The sequence below is a fragment of the Bubalus kerabau genome, chromosome 10 (genome assembly GCF_029407905.1).
Source record: "Bubalus kerabau isolate K-KA32 ecotype Philippines breed swamp buffalo chromosome 10, PCC_UOA_SB_1v2, whole genome shotgun sequence".
Taxonomy (NCBI): Eukaryota; Metazoa; Chordata; class Mammalia; order Artiodactyla; family Bovidae; genus Bubalus; species Bubalus kerabau.
In genome coordinates this window covers 71,923,336-71,940,363 of record NC_073633.1, presented here as the reverse complement: position 1 = coordinate 71,940,363, position 17,028 = coordinate 71,923,336, and the positions used below count along the sequence as shown (strand labels likewise).

Genomic DNA, 17,028 nt, shown 5'->3' with positions numbered 1-17,028 from the left:
CCGACAGCCCCAGTCCAGCAGTCACCCTGCAGCCCGCCGCTACTCATCTCCCTGGCTGTCCGCCCAGACGCCACTTGCCCTTAGCCCTGGGAACTCTTACCATCCCAACACCAGGCCAGTGGTCACGATGAAGCAGGTAAAGACCACCGCGATGTAAAAAAGCGGCGAGTACTCATAAAGCGTTACGAGAAACACCGCAGCCATCAGGATCTCCTAAGCCGAGCCGGGCTCCTGCCGGCCAGCCCAGCCTAGCCCAGCCGGGCCCTCTTCGCCAGCGTAAAAGTCACTACGGTGCCCCGGAGCGGACAAACTTTGTAGATCCGCACTAGCCTAGCGCTCCGGCAGGCTAGAGGTAGGGGTAGCCTCACCGGGAGCGGGAGCCTGCGTGCCAATCACGAGGTCGCCTGCAGGGCTCGCCCCGCCCCTCCCGCTCCAGTGCCGAGTTACTGGCTTCGCCAAGGGGCGGGGCCCAGGCTCGCCCCGCCCCCGGATCCTGGATTTGGTATCCAGCGGGCGTGTTCTTTGGCTGTTTGTCCTAGCGGTCCACGGTTTTCTGCGGCAAAATCTGAAGAGATATTGGTGCCGACTCCGTCCAAGACTCAGGTAGGGTGTTCTGATGCCAGAGAGAGGAGACTCAGCCCGAAATCCACGTCACAGAGCCTAAATCCTGAGATCCTGCCTATTACATCTGAGAGATATGGCAGGAAGAGGAGAACCGGCATTTTAAGTTCTACAAAGTAAAATAACCCCACACCAACTCTTGTTCTCTGTCCACAAAACTTACAAATAGGCACTGTACAAAACACCGAAGAGGCTCACAAGCACTTTTTAGGCGCCTTGTTAGCCTTTTCAAGTTGGATTTAATGCTAGAGGCAAATTAGCATTGGATGTCAAGATTTTGAAAAATAAATCAACTGTTTTCCCATACGCTTTTCTTCTCGTTTTCGTCCCCCTCTACCCTTCAAATTAGAATTAGATACTTGAAAAAAAAAAGAGAATTAAATATTTGAATTTTTTGTATTAATTTTCACTTTAATAATAATTTAAAATATATATTATGTGTGCATATGTGATATACACACACACACACGTATATACTAGAGACCTCTTCAAGAAAATTAGAGATACCAAAGGAACATTTCATGCAAAGATGGGCTCAATAAACGACAGAAATGGTATGGACCTAATGGAAGCAGAAGATATTAAGAAAAGATGGCAAGAATACACAGAAGAACTATACAAAAAAGATCTTCATGACCCAGATAATCATTATGGTGTGATCACTCACCTAGAGCCAGACATCCTGGAATACGAAGTCAAATGGGCCTTAGGAAGCATTACTATGAACAAAGCTAGTGGAGGTGATGGAATTCCAGTTGAGCTATTTCAAATCCTAAAAGATGATGCTGTGAAAGTGCTGCATTCAATATGCCAGCAAATTTGGAAAACTCAGCAGTGGCCACAGGACTAGAAAAGATCAGTTTTCATTCCAATCCCAAAGAAAGGTGATGCCAACGAATGCTCACTACCGCACAATTGCATTCATCTCACATGCTCAAAATTCTCCAAGCCAGGCTTCAACAGTACATGAACCGTGAACTTCCAGATGTTTAAGCTGGATTTAGAAAAGGCAGAGGAACCAGATTAAATTGCCAACATCCGCTGGATCGTCAAAAAGGCAAGAGAGTTCCAGAAAAGCATCTACTTCTGTTTTATTGACTATGCCAAAGCCATTGACTATGCGGACCACAACAAACTCTGGAAAATTCTTAAACAGATGGGAATACCAGACCACCTGACCTGCCTCTTGAGAAATCTGTATACAGGTCAGGAAGCAACAGTTAGAACTGGACATGGAACAACAGACTGGTTCCAAATAGCAAAAGGAGTACATCAAGGCTGTATATTGTCACCCTGCTTATTTAACTTATATGCAGAGTACATCATGAGAAACGCTGGGCTGGAGGAAGCACAAGCTGGAATCAAGATTGCCAGGAGAATTATCAATAACCTCAGATATGCAGATGACACCACCCTTATGGCAGAAAGCGAAGAAGAATTAAAGAGCCTCTTGATGAAAGTGAAAGAGGAGAGTGAAAAAGTTGGCTTAAAACTCAACATTCAGAAAACTAAGATCATGGCATCTGGTCCCATCACTTCACAACAAATAGATGGAGAAACAGTGGAAACAGTGACAGACTTTATTTTGGGGGGCTCCAAAATCACTGCAGATGGTGACTGCAGCCATGAAATTGAAAGACTCTTACTCCTTGGAAGAAAAGCTATGACCAACCAAGATGACATATTAAATAGCAGAGACATTACTTCGCTAACAAAGGTCCATCTAGTCAAAGCTATGGTTTTTCCAGTAGTCATGTATGGATGTGAGAGTTGGACTATAAAGAAAGCTGAGTGCCAAAGAATTAATGCTTTTGAACTGTAGTGTTGGAGAAGACTCTTGAGAGTCCCTTGGACTGCAAGGAGATCCAACCAGTCCATCCTAAAGGAAATCAGTCCTCAATATTCATTGGAAGGACTGATGCTGAAGCTGAAACTCCAGTAACTTTGGCCACCTGATGAGAAGAACTGACCGTTGGAGAAGACCCTGATGCTGGGAAAGACTGAAGGCAGGAGGAGAAGGGGACGACAGAGGATGAGATGGTTGGATGGCCTCACCGACTCAAGGGACATGAGTTTGAGTAAACTTCAGGAGTTGGTGATGGACAGGGAGGCCTGGTGTGCTGCAGTCCATGGGGGTCACAAAGAGTCGGACATGACTAAGCGACTGAATTGATTGACTGATACATACATACTTGAGCAGTGCAGGTTTGGATCGCGCACATTTGGACTGCACAAAGTCCACGTACAGATGAATATTTTTCAATAGTAAATACTATAGTACACATGGGGAAGGAAATAGCAACCCACTCCAGTATTCTTGCCTGGGAAATCCTATGGATAGAGAAGCCTGGTGGGCTACAGTTCATGGGGTGGCAAAGAGCAGGACAGGGCTGAGTGACTGAGCACACACACACAGTACTACATGGCCTGTGGTTGGTTGAGTCAGTGGTTGCGCAAGTACCACAGATTCCAACTAAAGTTATACTGGTTGCTTCTCAAAACTCATTCACTGATATCTCATTGGTTTGCTCGTAAGGCCACCTACCTACCATAGGTCAGAGAAAGGCAGGTAGTCTTTTATTCTGAGCAGCAGTATTCACTGCTACAGATGGGGGTTTGCTATCATGGAAGAAAGGGACAAAGGACCTAGAGATAGATAACTTGTCATGCCTCCACACTCCCATATCACCAATAAAAGTACTGCAGGAGGAAGATGAGCTAAATTTGTCCTGTGGTTTCACCTATCCCTTGGTGAAGGACCATGTTTTGTTTGTGCTCTGGAGTAGTGTTGTGTGAGAAGCTTGGTTTAACAACATAATTTTTAATGACTGCATATATGACTTGTGAAAATTTATGGTTTATTTAATCAACCCTCAATTGTTGGGCTTTTTATTATTACAAACAACACAGGAATGACATTCTTAAAACAATCATTTCCTTGGGATAAATTTCTAGAGGTGGAACTTTTGGTTCAAAAACGTATGTATCTTAAACCTTTGAAGAAACACCATTCTCCAGAAATGTACCAATTTATGCTCCCTCTCTTTCGTCCTCAGTTTTGTCACCATTTCACATTGTCACTTAACAAGATCTTGGCTAATGTGAAAGGCAGTTTTATTGAAATAAACTGAAGAATTTCCATAATGAAAACAAAAATGTAAGGAATTCCAAGTTAAACTTATATATTAAACATATGCCTATAAGGCTGCTCTCTCCCAAAACTCCACTAAAATTACATCAAAGGGATTTTTAAAATAAATCAACAAAAACGAGAAGAACAGGAAATAAAATAACAGCAGCAACATACTGAGAGATGGAAAACAGATGAACAAGGATAATTCACTAGCCATGCTATTAAAGCCAAATCCCAAACCAGCAGTGAAGAAAACAGACTCAATCTGACTCACACAGAAGAAGTCCCTGAAAAAAACAACAGGAACTAACACAAATTTAACTCAAGCCTTTATTTCCCACTTGGATAATTACAAAAACTGCTGAAATTTGTAACTTTATTTCCAACATAAATTCTTTCTAGTACATTCTACACAGTGCTAGAAAAAAAATGATTTCTTAAAACACACTATATATTTTTAAACACATCTCTTATTTCATTCCACTGGTGAAAATTCTTGGTTGCTAAGCTATATGTCCTTGAGAATGAAGTCCCAAGTTCCTTATTTGGCAAACTCACCTCTCCATGACCCAACTCCCACTACGTCTTACTATTCATTCAGAAAAAGTTAAAGGTCAGATATGTGTCAGACACTGTAGAAAGCATTCAGTTCAGTTCAGTCACTCAGTCATGTCTGACTCTTTGTGACCCCCATGGACTGCAGCACACCAGGCCTCCCTGTCCATCGCCAACTCCTGAAGTTTATTCAAACTCATGTCCCTTGAGTTGGTGAGGCCATCCAACCATCTCATCCTCTGTCGTCCCCTTCTCCTCCTGCCTTCAGTCTTTCCCAGCATCAGGGTCTTCTCCAACGGTCAGTTCTTCTCATCAGGTGGCCAAAGTTACTGGAGTTTCAGCTTCAGCATCAGTCCTTCCAATGAATATTGAGGACTGATTTCCTTTAGGATGGACTGGTTGGATCTCCTTGCAGTCCAAGGGACTCTCAAGGGTCTTCTCCAACACCACAGTTCAAAAGCATTAATTCTTTGGCACTCAGCTTTCTTTATAGTCCAACTCTCACATCCATACATGACTACTGGAAAAACCATAGCTTTGACTAGACGGACCTTTGTTAGCAAAGTAATGTCTCTGCTTTTTAATATGCCATCTTGGTTGGTCATAACTTTTCTTCCAAGGAGTAAGAGTCTTTCAATTTCATGGCTGCAGTCACCATCTGCAGTGATTTTGGAGCCCCCCAAAATAAAGTCTGTCACTGTTTCCACTGTTTCTCCATCTATTTGTTGTGAAGTGATGGGACCAGATGCCATGATCTTAGTTTTCTGAATGTTGAGTTTTAAGCCAACTTTTTCACTCTCCTCTTTCACTTTCATCAAGAGGCTCTTTAATTCTTCTTCGCTTTCTGCCATAAGGGTGGTGTCATCTGCATATCTGAGGTTATTGATAATTCTCCTGGCAATCTTGATTCCAGCTTGTGCTTCCTCCAGCCCAACGTTTCTCATGATGTACTCAGGGTGACAATATACAGCCTTGATGTACTCCTTTTGCTATTTGGAACCAGTCTGTTGTTCCATGTCCAGTTCTAACTGTTGCTTCCTGACCTGTATACAGATTTCTCAAGAGGCAGGTCAGGTGGTCTGGTATTCCCATCTGTTTAAGAATTTTCCAGAGTTTGTTGTGGTCCGCATAGTCAAAGGCTTTGGCATAGTCAATAATGCAGAAGTAGATGCTTTTCTGGAACTCTCTTGCTTTTTTGATGATCCAGCAGATGTTGGCAATTTGATCTCTGGTTCCTCTGCCTTTTCTAAATCTAGCTTGAACATCTTAGTGATACAGTAATAAGCAAAAGGTAACATATCTCTTTTCTCATGGAACGTATCATCTGATGGAAAAGACAAACATTAACAGAAGAATCTTGAACAACATCTAAAGGCAAAAATTATGATATAATAAGAGTTCTCAGTCATGTCCAATTCTTTGCTATCCCAGGGACTGTAGCCGCCAGGTTCCTCTGTCCATAGGATTCCCCAGGCAAGAATACTGGAGTGGGTTGCCATTTCCTTCTGCAGGGTTTCTTCCCAACTCAGGGATGGAGCCTGCATCTTTTGTGTCTCCTGCATTGGTAGGCAGATTCTCTACCACCTGGGAAAATTATGATAAGTGCTATTAAAAATAAGTACATTGAGCTGTGAGAGCATGTAACTCGGAAGTGGGGAAATAAAAGGATGATCAGGGAAGGATTCCTTCAAGAACAGATGACTGATGTGAGAGCTGATGGGGAGAAGTTTACCAGGCCAAGGGACAGGAAGGGAGATAGAGTATTTACAACAGAGGCTACAGCATGTGCAAAGGCCCTGAGGTGGGAAAGCATAGCATACCTAAGAAAATGAAAGGCCAGTATGATTAAAGCATGGAGAGGGAGGAGGAAGTTGCTATGAGATGAAAATGGAGATATAGGGCTCAGATCATACAGAAGTTTTGCCATTTTAGCTACTCAGCTAAACTAAGAGTAATGAGAAGCCCTGATATGATTGAGGAATAGAGTTTTACAGACTGAAATGTGTCCCTTCAGAAAAAAGAAAAGAATTTTATATTGAAGGCTTAACCCCACAATGTGACTATATTTGGAGATAAGGCCTTTAAGAAAGTAATGAAGATTAAGTGAAGTCATAAGGGTGCAACCCTAATCTAATAGGACTGGTGTATTTATTATAAAAAGATAAATGACTAGACACCAGAGATTGCTGTGTGCACGTGTGCACAGAGAAAAGGCCATATGAGGACACAGGGAGAAAGCCGCTTTCTAAAAACCAAGTGAGAGAATTCTCTCCAAAATGGCTGCTGGCACCTTGATCTTGGACTTCTAGACTCTAGAACCATGAGAAAATTAATTTCTTTGGTTTTAGTCAGTCTGTGGTATTCTATTATGGCAGCCCAGGCAGACTAATACAGGGAGTAATATTCTATATGCATTTTGAACCAATCAGTTTAGCTATTGTGTAGAAAATTCATTGGAAGGAAGGTGGGATGGATATAACTGAATATGGAGGTACCAATTAATAGATTCTTTCAAAAGTCTAGACAAGAAATGTTGGTAACTCTGATTAGGAAAGTGATGAGGACTTGCAGGGAAGTGGATTATCAGTTAGAAGTGATTTCAACGATGATTGACTAAATAAATAACAGTATTACCTGAGATAGAAGTTTATTTCTCTTTCAGATGAAAGTCCAAAACTAGGTAATGCATGACTGGTATAGTGCTTCACAGTGTAAGGGACTCAGGCTTCTGTTTTGCTCCACTATGTGTAGCCCCCATATTCCTAAAATCACCTCATGGACCAAGACATCTGCTGTAGCTCCAGCTACCATGTCCATATTCCTTCTAGCAAGAGGGAGGAAGATGAGGGAGAATGAGACACCATTTCAATTTAAGAAAAATCTCAGGATATACTGCACATACTGTTGGCCAAAATCTAACTGGAAGAGGCTGGAAAATACAGTCCATCTAAAACTGGAAGGATTTATTCCTTATAGAAGGAAAAAACAGTTTGAGGGAGAACCAGCACTCTGTCACAGGACCTAATGATGGATTGGACATGGGGCACGAGAGTAGCAGGAGTTAAAGTTCTGGTTCTTCTACCAGATGAGTGGATGTAGCTGTCATTCACTGAAATTAGATCCTTAATCTCCAATCTCTCATCACTCATCCCTGTTCCCCTTCCCTCATCCCCTCCAAATACAACTCTTAGATCTACTGAATTACTGGTTTTCTAAAACACATCAGAGATGCAAGTTTGTGAGGCCTGAAGCATATACCATGTGGGGACTCAATTCTAGGAGGGTGAACACAAAGTTACAAATACAAAATTAAATATAAGGCCTTGGGAGGGGCCTATGCAAGCAAGTGGCCCAAAAATTAAACTTCATTTACTTTGGGCACTTTGGAAAAGCTGGCTTAAAACTCAACAATCAAAATTAAAATTAAACATTCAAAATTAAAATCATGGCATCTGGACCCATCACTTCATGGCAAACAGATGGGGAAAAAAATGGAAACAGTGACAGACTTTATTTTCTTGGGCTCCAAAATCTCTGTGGACAGTTTCTGCAGCCATAAGATTAAAAGACACTTGCTCCTTGGAAGAAAAGCTATGACAAACCTAGACAGCATATTAAAAAGCAGAGACATCATTTTGCCAACAAAGGGCTGTATAGTCAAAGCTATGGTTTTTCCAGTAGTCATATACGGATGTGAGAGTTGGACCGTAAAGACTAGCCCCAAAGAATTGATGCTTTTGAACTGTGGTGCTTGAGAAGACTCTTGTGAGTCCCATGGACAGCAAGGAGATCAAACCAGACAATCCTAAAGGAAATCAACCCTGAATGTTTATTGGAAAGACTAATGCTGAAGCTGAAGCTCTAATACTTTGGTCACCTGATGGGAAGAGCCAACTCATTAGAAAAGGCCATGATGCTGGGAAAGATAGAGGGCAGAAAAAGAGGGCGACAGAGAATGAGATGGTTGGTTGGCATCACCAACTCAGTGGATATGAGTTTGAGCGAACTCTGGGAGATAGTGAAGGACAGGGAAGCCTGACATGCTACAGTTCATGGGGTTGAAAAGAGTTGGACAGTTGGATACAACTGAGCGACTGAACCACAACAAAATGTTGCGGGGGCGGGGGTGGGGATGGGGGATAAATTTTTAAAATCAGTGAAAGAAACTATTTAGTCAGGTTTCTCCAGAAAGAGAGGGAGAGGGAGAGAGGGACTTATTATGAGGAATTGGCTCACAGGATTAAGAAGGCTGAGAAGTCCAGTCCCACAGTCAGCTCAGCCATCTATAAGCTGGAGAGCCAGGGAAGTTGGTGGGGTAATTCCAGTCCAAGTCTAAAGGCCTGAGAACCCAAGGAGTCAATGGTATAAATCCCAGTGCAAGGGCAGAAAACCACTATTCCAGTTCAAGCTGGAAAGCAGAAAGAAAAATGGGGTGGCAAATTCCTCCATCCTCTGCCTTTTGTTCTATTCAGGCCCTCAAGGGATTGCATGATACCAACCCACAATGGGGAAGGATATCTGCTTTGCCAAGTGCACTGATTCAATGTGATCATCTCATCCAGAGAGACCCTCACAAACACACCCAGAAGTACTGTTTAATCTGAGCAATACGTGGAGAAGTCAACACACAAAATTAATCATCACAGCTCTATACATATGCTGTTCCCTTTGCCTGAAAAACCCTTCTTCTTTCCTTCCCCTTCTCCTAGAGAATTTTTAGCTATTCTTAAGCCTCAGTTCTGAACTTCCCTTCTCTGGGAAGTCTTCCTGAACACTTCCCAACCCTTGAGGAGATGCCTCTCCCAGAGCACCCCATGTGGATCTATGTGGGGGTCCCTCTGACTCCGGTGAAGATCTACTCACGAGTCTGTCTGGCCTAGAGGTTCCCAACTCTCTGCGGCCGGAAGGACACCTAGTCGATGTGTGTGCCACCAGCACCTAGCATATGTCTTGTAGCCACTCAACACCCGTTTACAGAAGGGAGGGATGAGGGGAGGGGATTCTCCTCCATAAGATAACTTGGCAGCATGAAGTACCTATAGAAGAAGTAGAAGTGAAGTCGCTCAGTCATGTCCGACTCTTTGCAACCCCATGGACTGTAGCCTACGAGGCTCCTCTGTCCATGGAATTTTCCAGGCAAGAGTACTGGAGTGGGTTGCCATTTCCTTCTCCAGGGGATCTTTCTGACCCAGGGATCAAACCCGGGTCTCCTGCATTGCAGGCAGACGCTTTACCATCTGAGCCACCTATATTAGGCCAAAAAATGTATTACTCTCTGGTGAAAGGAAAGAATGTTTCTTCTTTATTATCTATAACTGATACAGTTTTGCTTAAGAATTCCCACCCCACTGAAAAGTAGAAGGGTGAAAGAGAAAGGACAACGGGAGCTTAAACTCATCAATTAAATTTATCTTAGCCTCGGACTTCCTTAGTGGTGCAGTATTCGGATAAGACTCAGACTAGGGTCCATTCCCTGGTCAGGGAAGATTCCACATGCTGCAGAGCAGCTAAGCCACAACTACTGAGCCGATGCTCCACAACAAGAGAAACCACTGCACTGAGAAGCCCGAGCACTGTAGTGAAGGGTAGCCCCCACTAGAGAAACTAGAGAGCCACAACTAGAGAAAGTCTGCTTGCAGCAGCAAAGACCCAGTGCAGCAAAAAGTGAATAAATAAATAAATTTTAAAAAGTTAACTTAGTCTCTTTAAGTTTAACTGCACTTTTTGGGCAGCTGATCTCTTTCAGAAAAGTTCTTAGTCTCTCCTTTTCTTGCTTTTCTCTAAGATGGTGCCCAATTGTAAAGGGTATTCATGTGATCTCATGGTAGGGGTGAGAAAATGAGGCCTCATTCTGTACACCTGTGGGACCTCAGTAAGATTATGTAGATTTCATCCCGTCTTTTGTGGCCATGGGTTGGCAACCACTCCTGAGACTCAGGGTCCTAGCCACCTACCTCTGGTTGTAAACCCCTCAGGCACTAGTTTAGCTGGTTCCCCAGACTGTTCATCATCTCCAGTGGTATTTCCTGAGGGAACTAGGAATATGTAGCTTCTCCCACTTGTACCCTGCAGGCCACTAAGAACTGCAGGATACCAAATTAGACCCCCACTGCCATTGAACCCTGTTGCTCCTGAGTCATATTCAAGGAGAAAGGAAGTGAAAGTACAAGTCTCTCAGTCATGTCTGACAGGCTCCTCTGTCCATCCAGGAAGGAATACTGGAGTGGGTTGCCATTCCCTTCTCCAGAGGATCTTGTGGATTCTGGGATTGAACCCAGGTCTCCTGCATTGCAGGCAGATTCTTTACCATCTGAGTCACCAGGGAAACCCATATTCAAGGAGGGGCAAAGCTAAGTGCAAGGCCTCCCCTCCTTTCTTAGAGGGAAAGTAGTCTGCCCATTCCTATCTCTTCTTGCTTTCCTACAACCCCTCCTTGCCCCCCATTCTAAGACATCAGCCTGGGGGCTGGGCTGCCAGAACAGGCTGGCTGGGACTGCCCACTGCACTTCCCTGAGCCCCTTCTTCCCACACTGCTCCAGATCCCAAGGGTGACTTTCTCTCCTTCCCACTCAGCAGGTACTTTCCTTATGTCATAGCCTCAGTTTTCTCTACCATATGGTATGTATTAAATGCCACTTTTACTTTTGCCAAGGTCTGGACTTTGAAATGTTAATGGAGCTTTACAGTTTTATAAAACCTTTCTCTCTTGGTAGTATCTGGCTTTTTCAAGACTACTGCGTTTCTTCAGATTCAAAAATCTTATTTTGGTAGTTAAAAGCTGCTTACTTTCTTTGGTATTTCTGACATCACAGTTCTGTTTATCCTCCAAGGTTGATGGATACTTCTAGGTGACCAAGGAGAAGGTCTCATTGGAAATGCCAAAAATACTACTATGTTCTAAAAAATATTTTCCATTGTAAATTTTTCTTGGAACTGCAACACCTTCATTCATTTTATATGGCTATTTCTATCACCTATATTATTTCTTGGAACCACAAATTCATCTCTGTCTTGGAGACACCAAGGAAGATAATAAGCATCATGACTCTTGAGTTTCAAGCTTTGAGACGATCACTGCACAACGCAATTGAATGAATGTGCAAGTTGGGTATGATCTCATAGATGACAAGAACTGTGAAAAATTTTACAGTCCTTTGGCAGAACCTAACCTTTTGTAGCCCACTGAACTTCTAAGTTCCTCTAGTAAAAAAAACCAAAAAACAAAAAAGTCTCATGGTCTTATATGTTGCACTTCTATAATCTGTATGTACTAAGTGTCAGGAGGCCACCTGAAGCCTGTTCTAACTGAGTTGACACTAATGACTATAGCAGTGCTTAGCCTGTGGCCCAAAGCTTAAGGCATTCACCTAGAACAACCATCTTCAACGGTGTGCCCTGGCACCACCTAACAATGTCTGGATGCATTTGGACATATTTTGATTGAGGGGCTACTGGTGTCTAATGGATAGAGGTCAGAGATGCTGCTAAGCACTCTTGAATGCCCAGCACAGCCTGCCCACAAGGAATTATCCAACTCCAAATGTCAATATTGCTGAAATTGAGAACTACGGATACAGAAAATTCTACCAGTTTTAGGCATTTTTCACCAAATCACCATTTCCACCTTGGTCGAGGCCATGTATTCCCTGGATTACTACAACAGTCTCCTCAATGGTTTCCTTGCTCCTCTGTTTCCCACGCTTAGTTCTTTTATTTTTTTTCCCATGTTTAAAATTTTAATTTTTAATTTATATACAGAAAAATTCATCATGTCTGGTTATGTTCCTATCACCACAATCAAGATACAGAGTGGCAGCTCAATTTTCAAAGTCTTTACTATGCTGTTAAGTCCATTCCTCACATGAGCCACTCTGGGGTTAACCCCAATCTTGGCAGTGATTTACATTGCAGTTAGGCTCTCCAAGTCTTTGCTGTGCTTTTGTGGGTGTGTCCTGCACATGTGGAACTTGGGTATGTGCCCAGTGTCAATCCCAGCCTCTCCTATTCAAGATTTCCTCTACACCCTCTGACTCCCAGAGGCCCTTTTCTCTGTTCTTCTGGACTGAAAGATGGGAGCTCCCAGAATATTTTCCCTCTATACTTACTGTGCTGCTCTGAGTGACTGAGCCTGTCCTTCAGGTGAAGTAACAAGAGAAAAGGGAGGAAAAAATAATTGGAAAGGACTTCCCTGGTGGTCCAGTGGTGGAGAATCTGCTTTCCAATGCAGGGGACTGGGTTCAATCCCTGGTCTGGGAGCTACAATCCCGCTTGTTGCGGAGCCACAACTAGAGAAAGCCCACATACCACAGTGAAAACCCAGCATAGCCAAAGTAAAAAAGAAAACCCAGGGTACCTCCATCAATTTTTGTATGACAGGGACCCTTTCCAAATTCCTTTATGCAGCACAATGGATTTTCTCTCAGGGCTTTAGGTGCTTTAGCCTGCCCTGCCGTGATAATGCCAACTTGATTATTTTTGTCCTCAGGGGAGGGCTAGGAGAGAAAGAAGGAGTTTCCATCCATACTCTCCTGTTCCCAGGGGCTCCTTTTCCCCATCCCCAGGCTAGAAGAAAGGGTTCCTTTTGGAGGTTTTGCAGTCCCTGCTTCACCGATTTAGACTGCTCTCAAGTCAGGCAGTAGAGGAGGGAAAAAACTAGAAAACTCACCAGCACCATCCTAGTCATTTGTCAAGTTCTGACTTCCTGCAGTGTAAGGCCTAAAATTAAGGTATAATAATTATGTGCTGCTTTGATACCTGGTGGAATCGGGAGTAACCTAACTGCAAGTTTCTATCCCCACTCTTTTCCCACAGCTGAGGTCCCCTGGTTGTTCCCACAGCTGAGGTCCCCTGGCCTCTCCTTACCATGGGCACCAGGCACAGTGCTTGTCCTTGAGTACTGGGTTTCTGTTTCCTGCCAATTATGAAATCATTCAGATAAGCCAGCCATACCCTCCTGCAGAAACCAGGGGGCACCTCACCTTCTTGATACTGCAAAGCCTGCCTCTAGTTGTTCACTCTGTTCCCAAGTACATGGTATTTGGTGTCCCCCTCCCCCAGACTGTGAATGTATGTGACTAAAAAAACTGCTGTCTACTTCACCTGTCCAGTTTTGGATGTTGTGTGCCCGGCCATCCCCATAATCCTAGGGCAAGAATCCCTTTCTCACAAACAGGAGGAAGAAGAGACAATCAAAACACTTCTTTTTTTGGGATGTCTCTGGTGGTCCATCTGTTAAGACTCTGTGCTTTCACTGCAAGGGGATTGAGTTTGATTCCCAGCTGGGGAACAAAGATGTGCGTGGCCAAGAAAAAACACAGAAAACACTTCCTTTCCCAATCCACTAGCTATTTTGCTATTATTTACTCTTCAGAGTCCTCAGGAAGTGCTTTTCATATTCTGCCAGAGTTTTTAGCTGTAATCAGTGGGGGAGAGCGACTGTAGCTTGCTTACTTCACTGTGGTTGGCTCCGGAAGTCACTTAATCCCTACAGTCTAATAAAACTAAAGGATCCTTTTAGAAGGACACTTGTAACAGGTCATGCCACTGTCCTGCTCAGTCTCTCTGATAGCACACCCTTGTGATTGCTTACAAGGCTGTACAGAATGGAGCATGCAATAACAATAGGCATGTTTCTGCCTCAGGGCCTTTGCAGTGCTGTTCCCTTTGTGTGGGATGTTTCTCCAGATACTATGGTCAATCTCTAGAGCTTCAAATCTTTGTTCAGATATGACTTTCCTAGTGAGGATTAGGACAGCTTCCCTATTTAAAAGAAAATATCCCTCATCACCTGCACTCCTCATCTCCCTTTTTCAATTCTTTTCCCCAACCCCAATCACCTTCTAACTTACCAGTATTTACTGATTTACTATGCTATTGTCTGTTACCTCCTCCTCCCCATTAGAATGTTACTTCTAGGCTTCTAAAGTGGCATTAGTGGTGAAGATCCCGCCTGTCAATGCAGGAGATGTAAGAGAAGGGGGTTTGATCCATGGGTCGAGAAGATCCCCTGGAGAAGGAAATGGCAACCTGCTCCAGTGTTCTTGCCTGGAGAATCCCATGGAGAGAGGAGCCTGGAGGGCTACACTCCATGGGGTCGCACAGAGTCGGAGGTAACTGAGCACCATCTAGGACAATAGGGATTTTAATCTGTTTTGGATCTTGGCACCAGGACACAGCCAATACATTATAGGTCCTCAATAACTATTTGTTGCATGCATGAATAAGAATATGTAAAAATACAAACACTTTATTTAGCATGGCTGCAATACAGAGAATGAACTTAGAAAAATTCAGGTCAGAAAAGATTATTTTAATTCTGATCTTCCCTTGATTTTCCAACTTCTCTTTGAGTCTAATATGCGTTCTAAATCACGTCGTGTCTGACTCTGTGTGACCCTGTAGACTGCAGCCCGCCAGGCTCCTCTATCCATGAGATTCTCCAGGCAAGAATACTGGAGCAGGTTGCCATTTCCTTCTGCGGGGGATCTTTCTGACCCAGGAATCGAACCCACATCTGTTACGTCTCCTGCATTGGCAGGTGGGTTCTTCACCACTAGCACCACCTGAGAAGCCCTACCAGTTCCCTAGTCATAGTAAAAAGTATAAGGAGAGGGGCAGATCACTAAGAGAATGTAGTTGAACTGTGGAATTTCTTATAGATAATCTTTCTGTATATTGTTACCCTGCTTGTTTAACTTATATGCAGAGTACATCATGTGAAACGTCAGGCTGAATGAATCACAAGCTGGAATCAAGATTGCTAGGAGAAATATCAACCACCTTAGATATGCAGATGATACCGCCCTTGCGAAGAGAAACTAAAGAACCTCTTGATGAGGGTGAAAGGGGAGAGTAAAAAAGGTGGCTTGAAAGTCAACATTCAAAAAACGAAGATCATGGCATCTGGTCCCATCACTTCATCATAAATGAAAGTGGTAGTCCCTCAGTCGTGTCTGACTCTTTGTGACCCCATGGACTGCAGCCCACCAGGCTCTTCTGTGCATGGACTTCTACTGTGGTGAGTTGCCATTTCCTTCTCCAGAGGACTTCCTTCCCAACCCAGCGATTGAACCTGGGTCTCCTGCATTACAGGCAGTCTTTCCTGTCTGAGCCACCAGGGAAACCATGGCAAATAGAAAGGGGAAAACTGGAAGCAGTGATAGATTTTATTTTCTAGGGCTCCAAAATCACTGCAGACAGTGACTACAGCTTTGAAATTAAAAGACGCTTGCTCCTTGGAAGCTGTGACAAACCTAGACAGCATATCAAAAACCAGAGACATCACTTTGCTGACAAGGGTCTGTATATTCAAAGCTATGGTTTTTCCAGTAAACATGTAGGAATGTGAGATTTGGACCATAAAGAAGGCTGAGCACCGAAGAATTGATGCTTGTGAACTGTGGTGCTGGAGAAGACTCTCAAGAGCCCTTTGGACTACAAGGAAATCAAACCAGTCAATCTTAAAGGAAATCAACCCTGAATATTCATTGGAAGGACTGATACTAAAGCTCCAGTACTTTGGCCACCTGATGTGAAGAGCTGACTCAATGAAAAAGATCCTGATGCTGGGAAAGATTGAAGGCAAAAGGAGAAGGGGGCAGCAGAAGATAAGATGGTTAGACAGCATCACTGACTCAATGAAGATGAATTTGAGCAAACTCTGGGAGATAGTGAAAGACAGAGGAGCCTGGCATGTGCAGTCCATGGGGTCGCAAAGAGTTGGACATGATTTAGCAACTGAACAACAATAATAACCACAAATCCTTCTAATAGTTTTCTAATTTATGAGAAAACATAGGTATTGTATTAGTTTACATATTTTGAACTCTGATTTAATGTTATTTATTAACATGCTAACAAGTCATTAAACTTAACATTAAAAACAAACTTTAAAAATTCTAATAATTCAGTCTAACACTAATGAAGAAGGATGGCAGTGGGGGTATGTTCTGGAATTTTCTTTTTCTTTGCTTCTTTCATTCGACAAATACGAACTGAGCATTTATTATGGACAGGGGACCATGCTAGCAGCTGGGGAATAAGCTGTAAATACCATGAGATTTGCCTCAGGCAGCTTCTTTCATTGAAGGTACCTGTATGAATTCTGAGTTCAATCCTTACTTCTTCCAAACTACTTTCCCACCACATTCAAAATAAATTAGCTCCAATAAGTCAGTCAATCAAGATGGTGGAGAGAAATATCAATAACCTCAGATATGCAGATGACACTACCCTTATGGCAGAAAGCGAAGAAGAACTAAAGAGCCTCTTGATGAAAGTGAAAGAGGAGAGTGAAAAAACTAGCTTAAAATTCAACATTCAAAAAACTAAGATCATGGCATCCTGTCCCATCACTTCATGGCAAATAGATGGGAAAACAATGGAACAGTGACAGACTTTATTTTTGGGGCTCCAAAATCACTGCAGATGGTGACTGAAGCCATGAAATTAAAAGATGCTTGCTCCTTGGAAGAAAAGCTATGACCAACCTAGACAGCATATTAAAAAGCGGAGATATTACTTTACCAACAAAAGTCTGTCTACTCAAAGCTACGGTTTTTCCAGTAGTCATGTATGGATGTGAGAGTTGGACTATAAAGAAAGCTGAGTGCTGAAGAACGGATGCTTTTGAACTGTGGTGTTGGAGAAGACCCTTGAGAGTCCCTTGGACTGCAAGGAGATCCAACCAGTCCATCCTAAAGGAAATCAGTCCTGAATAT

At 43.2% G+C, this 17,028-nt stretch overlaps 1 protein-coding gene across 1 annotated transcript in view; it reads right to left on the bottom strand.

The window, feature by feature from the left end:
• Positions 1–336, bottom strand: part of CGRRF1 (cell growth regulator with ring finger domain 1) — a 29,136-nt gene extending 28,800 nt beyond the window's left edge. Inside the window, exon 1 of the mRNA XM_055538108.1 lies at positions 101–336. Coding sequence (XP_055394083.1) covers positions 101–204 — 104 coding nt within the window. The 5' untranslated portion in view covers positions 205–336. The remainder of the gene's footprint in view (positions 1–100) is intronic.
• Positions 337–17,028: the final 16,692 nt, after the last annotated feature.